This window comes from Stegastes partitus, unplaced genomic scaffold (assembly GCF_000690725.1).
Source record: "Stegastes partitus isolate 25-593 unplaced genomic scaffold, Stegastes_partitus-1.0.2 Scaffold3653, whole genome shotgun sequence".
Taxonomy (NCBI): Eukaryota; Metazoa; Chordata; class Actinopteri; family Pomacentridae; genus Stegastes; species Stegastes partitus.
The window spans coordinates 3,544-15,000 of record NW_007581384.1 but is presented as its reverse complement, the minus strand read 5'-3'; the positions used below and the strand labels follow the sequence as shown (position 1 = coordinate 15,000).

Genomic DNA, 11,457 nt, shown 5'->3' with positions numbered 1-11,457 from the left:
AACTTTTATCCACAGTGCTTCGCAAGTCACACACACACACACACACACACACACAGACCAATGACAACGAGCTACAATCAAAAACATCAGAAGCAATTTCGCTTTCAGTGGTTTTTCCCTCAGACATGTGGCGAGAGGGGGCAGGGGACCAACATGCCATATCTGTGATTAGTGGATGAACCATGTCTGATTTTCTGTTCTCGTACTGATTGAAAATCTTTTTCATATTCCCTCAAAATCTGTCTCGTTTATCTTTCTCTAAATCTATTTGGTCCCCAACTTAAGGGAACAAATCACTATTTTGGATAAAGTGCACTTGCTTTCTTTAAAATCGACTGTGTGCGGTAAATGAGGAACTGGATGTGGTTAGCCTAGCTTAGCTTCCCCTTATACAGCATACAGTTTAGACTTTTTAAAGTGGTTTTGGCTCCTAACACAGCGCACTGAACAATTAGCCAGATTGATGACTTTTTTTTTCTGCAGCAGAAAGCCACTTTGATCATTCACTATTTTACATGTGATGATATCTGGTTCTTTTTATGACAGATTTTGCAGCACATAGTTTAGACCTTTTTCATATTTTTGAGCTCCTATACATGCAGAAAGCACTGAATAACAGTTTATAGCTATGTTGTTACTCATTTATAAAGCACTAAGCTACTTTGCTTCTTGACTTCCTGTTTTGTGTTGATCTTTCACTATGTACCTCGTGTGTGTGGTTGGGATGACAAGAAAGCTGAATTGACTTAACTTGATTTATAAGCACAAAAGACTGGTGGCACTTGGCTCTGTCCGAATGGGAAGAAAAAACACTTTGCAAAACCCTCTGAAGCCGACTAACATCAATGTCCTACACTAGCAGGAATGTAAAAATATAACAATATCAATGTCAACGGTTGGCTGAAGTTAATGCTGGAACTTCTTTGTGCATATCTAACTTTCCACTAACTGCTTTACAAGATCATGTCACAATAAAAGCACGGTCACCCAAGAAAGTGTCGCAGTAATGGAATGTGTAGCTTTAGAAGCTTAGTGAGTATCTACTCCCAGGGCTTGCCGATGAACCACTGCAGCTGGCAAGTAACCGCCAACACGACCGTAAGCCAGGACATGCTCGTGCTAATCAGCATTAGCGGCTCCTTGAGCTTGATCCCTTCACTCTGTTGTGTTCTCAGGAATCAGCATTATTTCATTCAAGTAAGAGTTTCATCGAAGAGGGGAACAAGCGAACTCCTATCGTTTGCTCATGCGTTTGCGTATAATAAGCTTTTAATGTAACCATCAGTTGACTATAAATCTGGAACAGTTGCTAAAGTTCTGCTTTTGTTATTGTCGATGATGTTTAAAAGATCGATTTGCTCATTTTATGTTAAGTAAGATAAGTTTGCATAAGACTCTAATATCAAAAATGTCGTTGTCTGTATACCCACTTAGTATACCCCATAGACGGTATAAAAGATGGACGTAGCTACCGTGACATCACCCGTTGGTTTCTGCACTGAGAAAATGAAGCCAGGGTTTTGCTACTTCCTGGTTGACATCTTGGATTTTTAGAGCCAGTGACGCAAAAATCGTCGGAGGGGGGCGGAGCCATAGGAGCAGCGATTGGTCAGACGGATTGAGAGGCGGGCCCTCTCTGCCCGCCAACATTTACCGCCTTCTGCTCGCTTCGTCTGCATCGTCGCTGCCGACTGTCAATCAAGCCAGCCACGCCCCTTGCCCCGCAAAGTTTTGACGATTTTTTAAAAATTCTGTATTGATTTATTTTCAGATTGGCCACCTGATCTCTGGATTTGACCATGAAAACTAATAAGAAAAAAATCCTGAGCTGTAGGAATGCGGTATTTCTTGATCTGTGATCACTTCTTTTCCAGTTCAAGTCTATGGGAGCCAGGGCTTTTTGGAGCCAGCAGCTAGCGGACGTAGGTTTTTGACACTTTTGGGTTGGCTTCATTTTTCAGGGCCGGTTGCTACGTCCATCTTTTATACAGTCTATGGTATGCCCAGTTAAGAAATCCCACTGTCCATCCAGCTTTTTCTGTCGGCAGGTTCTACTTCAATCTTGCATTTTTCAGCAGTTTGTACCACTTGTTTCCAGATGTCTTCAAAATTGGTTTCATCCCCGCAGTTTTCAAGAGTCTCTTCAGATGTACAACCTTAATCATTCACACTGTAATAAGAGAATCTCTAACCATATTATTTGCATATGAAAGGTTAGGTTTTTTAAATGCGTCTATGGGACAGCAGCCAAAGAGAAATGGTTCCACAGAAAAGTGAGAAATAATAGTTACTGGATTTATGGGTGTGTGTGTCGCCTTCTAACAGGTTTAATGATCGGTCATGTGGGGTGGCCAGACTTTGTTCTGTGTTGGGCCTGGCCCCTCTTAGCTCCAGCCTTGAACTAACTAACTCAGTTACCAAGCTGAAGCTATGACATTATTTGATGTGCTGTCTCTTTCATGAATGGCACAATGGATATATGGCCATGTTGTATGTACTCTAAACATTAGCAACTTGGCATATAGCTTTGTCTGTTTTGGATTTCCCAGCACTTTCAGAGACCAGCCATGTAGAGACAGTTTACAATAGGCAGTGCTGCAGATTTGCAAATCAAACTTAAGCAAAATTGAACTTGACTTTCTGCCTCACACCTGCAAGCAAATCCATTAATTGCAACAATCCCACTGAAAAGCATGTATTCTCCTGCATAAAAGTTTTAAACGATGTTATGACTGGAGCTTAATGTTGTCGGGTTTTGATGCCGTCTTTTAGAGATCAAATCCTGAGATGCTGATTTATAACTGGTCATCCACGGTACAGCCAGACGCTGCAGAGGAGTAGGCTGGGCAGACGGATAAACAGTTTGTTAAGAAACAGCTTCAGAACATGAATGCCCTTAATCACAAACTGTTGTTTTTACATCTCTGCTCATGTACAGATTAGACAAACAAGATAAACCGTGGAAATTAGACAGCTTTAGAGGGTGGTAGGCATCGTTTTTTCTCCTTGAACAGAGCCTGCTTAGCTTTTTCCCCCCAGTTACACTACACTGACCACATCCTATATCTGGTTCTGTATTTGATGCACAATTATGACATGGACATTGATCTTTTTATATTACTCTTGAAAACAAAACAAATGCTCATTTCCTAAAATGCTGAAACATTTGTTAGAGTGTTTCACTGCCAGCCAGCATTCTCTAGTGTGTGTGTATACTGCGCACCTGTGTTTATATAGTATATACACTCGTGTTTATTTGATTCAACTGCTCACATAGACACATCAACCTTTCCGTGGTTACCAGCATAACTGACACAGATGGAAGGGTGTGAGAGTCGGCGTGTGTGTTAGTCCAGTAGCCGACTGTGTTTATGCCAGAAGTGTTGGAACAACGTAACCTCTATGAGGCTGGAGACAAGAGCACAGACAGTGAAATGTGCAAGCTAGTGGTCAAACCAGCAGCAAGGAATACATCACACACCTCGAGCATACACCCACCTACACGAGAGCATGTGTACACTCTCATAGACACACATGGTAAATGGTAAATGGTCTGTACTTATATAGCGCCTTTTTCTACCTTAGCGATACCCAAGGCGCTTTACAATGTGTTTCGCATTCACCCATTCACACACCAGTGGCGACAGAGCTGCCATGCAAGGTGCTAATCTGCCATTGGGAGTAACTTGGGGTTCAGTGTCTTGCCCAAGGACACTTCGGCATGTAGGGGGTTGATCGAACTGCCAACCTTGCCATCAGTGGACAACCCGCTCCACCACCTGAGCCACAGCGTGAGCATGAGCTTGCAAACCTGCGTGTACATCCTGTGACAGGTTTTCTCTGCACCCAAGAGTTTTGTTGTTCCTCTGTGTTTTCCTCACAGCAGCAGTGAGGAAAAGGAGAACAGAGGAAAGAAGGAAGAGAGAGGGTGTATGTGTGTGTGTGTTGGTGTGTGTGTGCTCTTATTGAAAGTTGCATCAGAGCCCCTAGACAGCTATGTGAATTTCAGCCCAATTAATCTGGAGCTTGTGAGCAGAGACTGCATAACAAGACTCGTCTGTCTGACCTCAGGCCAGCTCAGTGTGTGTGTGTGTGTGTGTGAGTGTGAGTGTGTGTGTGCACGCGTAACAGATCGTCAAAGTGAGGGAGGGGATGATATTGTGCAAGAGTGGCTGCCTGTTGTCACCTTGAGTGTGCATGTGACACTGTAGCCTCCCTATGTGTGTGTGTGTGTGTGTGTGTGCCTGTAGAGTGTGTTTGTGTGCGAGACAGATTTGACTCCATGCTGTTGGTCAGTTGCGTGCCGCCCTTTTCTGCTCGACTCTCAAAAACACCATAGCTGAGCCGAGCTCTGAAGCGACAGAATGCACACACACACACACACACACACAGTCGACCTTTAACATGGTGACAACAGATATCATCCATAATATTCTTCTCTTTCTCACATATATTCTGTCTTTCACACACACACACCCCCGACATGAGCCCAAACAAACATTTATTCGGTTTACGTGAAATGCCAGTTACATGCTTCTTGTTGTTCCTGCCTCCCTCAGCTTATTCTGCCACATACATAAAGAGTGTAGCGTCCATTCAAACACTGTTGAACCAGTGAGTGTAGAGATTGCATGCATACCCACCTCTCTGCATGGCACAGCCTTGGGCAGGAGGCGCTAAGCACGCCACTGCAAATGAGCACTTTGGGATAACATGTTCTGTAGCTGAACAATGTGTGTAAATGTTTGAGCAAGTTTTTATACCAGCTGTGGAATTTGCATGACTTGTAATTTAGGTTCAGTATGTAAGACAATTTGGAGAGGTTTGGAGCTTCATGAAAGCGATGGGAACGTCTTTCTGAGTGACACAAGGCAGCACAGTGAATTTGATGGAGGCTTAGTATCGGTTTGTGCTTTAGGTAGCTAACCTCAACTAAAGAGGAGAAATGTGCTTCCTGTTAAAACCAAGTTGTTTTATTTACTTGTTGCGTCTTTGCTAACGTTGACCCCAGGTAAACCAACATTAAGGAATTACCTGCTTCTGCTCAGAGATGGATGTTATGTGAACCCTGTGGTTTAGTCTGACTCACCAGATGCACACTACGGGTATCATCTTGTCTTTTCCCTGCACACATTTCATGCAGTTTTCTCTGCCATCTCTATTAACTGCGATTCTGATCCTTCCATGTTGGCTCTTCCTATCAGTGTGAAGCAGAATTCACCAAGCGTTGGATTGTTCACCCACTAATAGGGAACATGAGCTGGGTTTAGACCGTCGTGAGACAGGTTAGTTTTACCCTCCTGATGATGTGTTGGTGCAATAGCAATCCTGCCCAGTACGGGAGGAACCGAACTGTCAGTAACTGTCAGAAACACCTTCTGCAAGTTGGCTGATACAGCACCATGGCGATAGGTCTGTCTTAGCAAGACTACCTGTCGCATCACTAATAGAAAAGTACTTCCAGAATGTCACCAGGGGTTTGGTTAAGCAAGGTGTTGGTTCATAAATACCCCCACAGGAGAGCTGGCTGAGTTTTAAACCAGAATATTTCCTTTTTTAATTCTCTGTCACTCTTACATACAGAATTAGTCACATGTGGATGTAGATTAGTTGCAGTTTTTTGAGGGGGCACCTTTGAAGGAAAGATTTTTTTTTAAAACTTGTAGTTAGTACAGTAATGTAATTAGTTTTGTTAGGCAGTGTTCAGCCACCACATGCCACCAGCACAGATGACTTTTTTTTTTTTTTTTTGCTGAGAAGTACAAACCTAAAAAGTTGAAGGAAAGGCCAACATGAAGTGTCTTCATCTGGTGTTCAGGCCACCAGAACAGCTTCAGTTTGGTTTGAAATTGTTTCTCCAAGTCTCTGGAACACTGTTCTAAACTCTCTAAATGAACAAATGATGCCTGCAAAATGCCTCCCACAGCATCACTGAACCTCCTGATCCTACAGAGGTCAAGGGTTTAGGGTGTTCCTTTAATTTGTCACCCACCTGGATGTTTTCCATAAAACTTTGGTTTTGTATCTGTAGGGTCTGTTGGTTGTTGTAAATACAAGAAAGGGAGAGTACAGTGTGATAGATTAGCTATCTCAGCAAAATTAAAGTTGCAGTAAGTTGGACTCTATCCTTTATTTACATTTCACTAAGTAACACCAGTAAAACTAGAAGCGTTTGCCTGAAGGTAGAAAAAACACAGCTTACTAATCCAGAAAGCGAGGGTATGCTGTTTCAAATCATCAGTAACGTAAAGCACACATAATTTGCATCTGCTTAAAGGATTCCTTCCAGCAGCCTCTGCTCTGACCCTAAACACAGCGTCGGCTTTCATCACTCTTGCATGCTGGCATTTGTGTGCCTGACTCGTAACATACTGCATCATCATTTTTGCAGAGGGTTGCTCCTAATCTCATCATTCGTGGATTTTCTCCCTTCAGTTGTACAATCTCAGTTAAATATGGCTCTAGTAAAGTGTAGTAAAGGTTGTTGTTACTGTTTTGTTTTCTGTCATCCTGAACTAGTCCACAGGGCAGCAAGCATGATAATCCAAGATTTGGGTGGTTTCGCAGAAAGCTGCCATCTGTTTACTTGATTTTATCGCGGCTTGAAGAATGTTTTAATGTTAGACTTTTACAAAATAAAATATGAGGAGCAAGGTGCTGAGGTTAGGTCAATATTCTGAATTGTGTGAACTAGATTATGGCACAGGTCAGCATTTATCCTGCTACAGATGTGAGATTAATTCAGTTTATTTAAATTTAGTGTGTTTCTTTCTATGAATATTTGACTTGACTAAATCTAAAGATGCATCAAAGATGGAGTATGCAGTTCTGATCCAGTACACTTTCTGTCAGAGAATATGGTCTCACAGTTCAGATATGGGGTAAAAGGGGGTAGTGGGAACAAGGGGATCAGTAAATCGATCTAAATATTCTAGCAAACTAAATATAAAAAAGCTTTCTACCAGAATTGCATACTTCACCTTTAGTGAGCCTTAAAATAAATTATTGTCTGGAAGCATTAATTCAGAACTTATTTTTCTGCACATCTCCATCAATCTGTCCATCTAGGGTCATCTGCTGGTAAAAACCGGGCGTGTGCATCTGGGTGAGAAGGTCCTGCGTGATGCAGTTCAGGTTCACAGCACCTCCCATGAGGCGTGGAGCGGCCTGGGCGAGGCCCTGCAGTGTCGGGACTCCAGCCAGGCGCCCGACTGCTTCTTGACCGCCCTGGAGCTGGAGGCCTCCTGCCCCATCCGACCCTTCACCATCATCCCCCGGGAGATCTGAGAGGCCTGGGCTGGGGTGGGGTGGAGGTTTGGGTTAGAGTGAAGGAATTGGCCTTTTGCTAGAAGGAATGCTAATGAAAATGAAAAGCAATGGGAAAATGCACTTTAAATGAAAAGTCTGTTTTTAGAAAATAGGTGAGTTGGCTTTCTTGCAGAGAAGGAAATGAAAACATTGATGCCACTCTCACATCTGTCCTGTAAACATGAAGCTAAAGCCTGTATGCGGATGACTTAGCTAACACCCCCCATAAAACCACAACATTGTGGTTTTACATTTCAGTTTCCGTATGAATTATCCAGTCAGAAGTAATGTATTAATTTATGGGATTTAAAGGTGCTGGTGATGGATTTTGTTACCTCTGGACAGAACCAGGCCGGCTATTTCCCCCTGTTACCAATCCTATGCTAAGCTAAGCTAAGCTAAGCTAAGCTAAGTTAACAGTCTCCTGGATGTACAGTTAAGCCCAAAGTTATTTATTCCAAGGCCAAAATTTCTTCTGGCAAGAAATGACATAAACATGTCACAAAGGATGGTAGGACCTTGTTGTAGAGATGCTAATGATGTGTTTTGCCTATTTTTAGTTTTTTTACTAAAAATGCCCAGAATATTCATGGCCCTTGAAATTGTTGCAACGAGCTACTATACATGATAGTTCTGGTCATTTCTATCACGTTCTAGAACATTTAAATACACTGTGAAGTGAGAACAGCTGATAGTTTTGTAGTCGACGGTTATTAATGGTTAAAACCAAAGAGCTCAGTGAGCACAGTTCAGGTCCATCATTAAGTGAGAACTGCACGTTGTGGCTGCTCACAGACAAAAAAAAGGCTATAAAGTCATTCCAGGTGTTTTCAAAGTGCCAGTGGCCAAGTCTCACCAAAAAGTACAAGGAATCCCACACTGTGAACAACTCATCGGGCGTGATAGAAAGACAAACGTGACTCCTGCAAGAATTGATGTGGAGGCAAACAAAATATTTGCCATTGATTACTGAGGAACAGTATAAATAATTTAGGACGTGGCTTTTTTTTTCTGGTAAAAATGTAAGAAAAACATAGAAATGATTCAAATGCATCAATAGCATTTCTAACACGAACCGTAGAAGAAACTTCTTGGTAAAAAAAATAAATAAATACCATCATTCAAAATTCAGTCTATGAATTATTTGGGCTTAACTGTAGCTTCATTCTATTCTACGAGTGCAATCAATCTTCTCATCTTACTTTCTGCAAGAAAACAGTTTGAGTATTCAAAAAAAATTTAGGCATTCCTTCAACAATTATACTTTAAAGGTGAAGACATGTAACAAATGACTTTTTCAGTTTCATTGGCTCTCAGTGACATTTTACTGTCACCATCTCAGTTTATTTGTCCCCCAAATATTATATCTGAACATTCCCAACATCCATTTTTAATGATGACACATTTTTCCTAATCATCGGACATTTACATGCAAACAGTAACATCAGCGCTGGACATCCACACTGTTTGTGCAGACAAAGTAACAGACGGGCTTCAGATCTTTGCAGATGAAAGAGGGATGAATAGAAAAAACTATTTTCTGATGTAAGTATTGTAACACTGTACATCTCCTGTGGAGTTATTAGTACAAAAGTCAGATTTCTTTTTGCAGTTAGTGACAAATGATGAGTAACATTTTTAATCATCAGAATCACTGGGTATCACTTAAAGGGGTCATGAATCACAGAGATGTGCTGGTTGCATCTTGACATAGAATGTATATTGTTGTGTTCCATATATGTAGATTTGCCGATGGGTAGATAACGTATAGGCTGTCAGTTACTGCAGCAGCACCACTTGATCGTTATTTCAGCCTTTGATGTATTTTTGATGATCATGTTGATTGACACAGCTTTTATGCACACACACACACACACACACACACACACACACACACACACTCCCTCCTTCTCATCTTTGAATGAGAGCTCATATAATTTCACAAAGAGGCGTCCCACATATCAATCCATATGACATCCTTATGTGTGTGTACGTGCATGTGTTTTCACACAATATACCTTCGCATTATGTATCTTCATGCATGTGTGTTTGTTTTAAATGGTCCCTCTGGAGTGTTATCAGTCCCTGTTCTGTTTGTACGGTACAGTAGGCGACTCATCCGCTCATATGTGTGTGTGTGTGTGTGTTTTTTTTGACTCATCTGTTCATAATGCTCTCCATTATAAATAACAATGGCTTTTAAAAATCACTGCTGGATGCCGCATCTTCACCTGCCTTGTCACTTGTGACTAATGGACATCACTTCCGAGTGCCTAACCACATTAATGTGAGCAGTGGGACTGGGCTGCCGGCTTATGTAATACTGCCAGCACAGTTTTCTGCCTCCAAACTCCCTCCTCCTCCTCTCTCTCTCTCTCTCTCTCTCTCTCCCTCTCAGTCTCTCTATGTCTCTCGCTCTCTCCCGGCTTGCCTGATGTGATGTGATGTGGCTTGGTTGCCTAGCAGCCATCCCCTTGTTTGAGTAACTGGGGAAGCGGAGAGATATCTGGTCTGCTGAACAACACACACATACACTAACAAGACGCACGCAGGCGCTACACACACACATACACACACACAGCGAAAGGCAGATAATGCCCCCGTTGTATGGTTTTACAGGCTTGACAGTGTCTGTTTGATGTCTGCTGTTACCATGCGAGGTATGAGCCAGCTATAATCAATGTCTTGGGCTGGTGTAAATTGATTTGTGTTATGGGAAGAGTTCCTGCCTTTGCTCTCAGCAAAAAAAACCAAAAAAACTCTATTTCTTAACTGTTTCCCTCCCTGTAGGGCTACAAGCACTAATCCCTACCTTCTCTGTCTTTTTTTAAAGCTCCACAATCGCCCACGTTCCCATCGCTCCTGGCATGAAAATCCCTCATTCATCAATACTTCGATTTCTGGCGCAGAAATTATCGATCACTGTCGCCTTCCGTTTCTGCCGTCCGAAAAATCTATTTTTACTTTTTCCCTCCTTGCTCGCCAACTCTCCCTTGTTCCATCCTCTCCTCATTAGCGCTGTGTGAGACACCTACACAGGGGCTTCGGGAGATGAATGGTCTAATCCCCGAGGGGAAGGAGTGAAATATTACATGGTGTGCTCACACATACACAAATACACACACACACACACACTGACACAGGAAGGCACATGAACACATTGTGTGGTACAGTACACATGCTTAAATACACACTCACACACACACACACATGCTGTGGTCTTGACAGCTCTGGTAAAAGGAGACAGATTAATGGAGGAAGCGGCCCGCTGCAAAGCCTTTCAGTATGACAACGGGCAGATGAAGCTCTATTCACTGGACCTGGTGTCACCACACACACACACGCACACACACACGCACACACACCTTTACATAGGTATATACATGTAGAAGACTGTATTGTGTATGTGCGTCTGCGTCATGGTGATGTCAGAGCACCCATGCATGTCGCTCTGGTTACGCTCTCACTACTACACCTGGGCAACAAAGCTCTGTGTGTGTGTGTGTGTGTGTGTGTGAGATATGAGGGTGGGATGGTAGCTAGCAACAGGTATCAAGTGTTCAGGTACGTGTGCTGGACATATGTTCCCTCAGGACACACGCAAACCTTCCATACATCATGAAATAAGTGGCAGCTGTGTGGGATCAAATGGTGATCAATACCCAGCAGATAGATGACAGTCAGAGGTAGGGGCCGCTCTGAGTGAGGGTCATGTGTGGGCCTGGTATTCAGGTCACAGCGGTGTGTGTTTCTGCGTGTGTGTCGATGCCAACCCTGCAGGGGCATGTGGAGGGCACGGGCTGGGTGGAGCCGGTTGTAGAGCTCCAAGAAGGAAACCATAAACCGTCATTGTGATGTCCAAACAAGGCCGGGGAGTCATGGATGGGTGAGGGGTGTGATGGAGGTTATGAGGATCAGATGTGGTTCCATAACCTCATTTATAAATAAAATGTCAGCGTACATGGCTCATTCCCGAGGAGAAACCGCGTTCAAGCTCAGCTCGATGCAACAGTGCTTTCAGTGTTCACATGTTGACAAAGAATGCATTCAAAATGCAGTGAGAATCGCCTCAAGGTGAAGGGGTAAACACAGTGTTTTCTCAGAAAGACTGTGGGAAACAAGCTTGTTCTCAAAGCTTTACATTCTGCC

The 11,457-nt window shown here is 42.9% G+C and overlaps 1 protein-coding gene across 1 annotated transcript in view; it reads left to right on the top strand.

Annotated features, from left to right (window-relative positions):
• The window catches only part of ttc7a (tetratricopeptide repeat domain 7A), a 63,557-nt gene extending 55,912 nt beyond the window's left edge, over positions 1-7,645 (top strand). The window contains exon 21 of the mRNA XM_008306412.1: positions 7,069-7,645. Coding sequence (XP_008304634.1) covers positions 7,069-7,287 — 219 coding nt within the window. The 3' untranslated portion in view covers positions 7,288-7,645. The remainder of the gene's footprint in view (positions 1-7,068) is intronic.
• Positions 7,646-11,457: the final 3,812 nt, after the last annotated feature.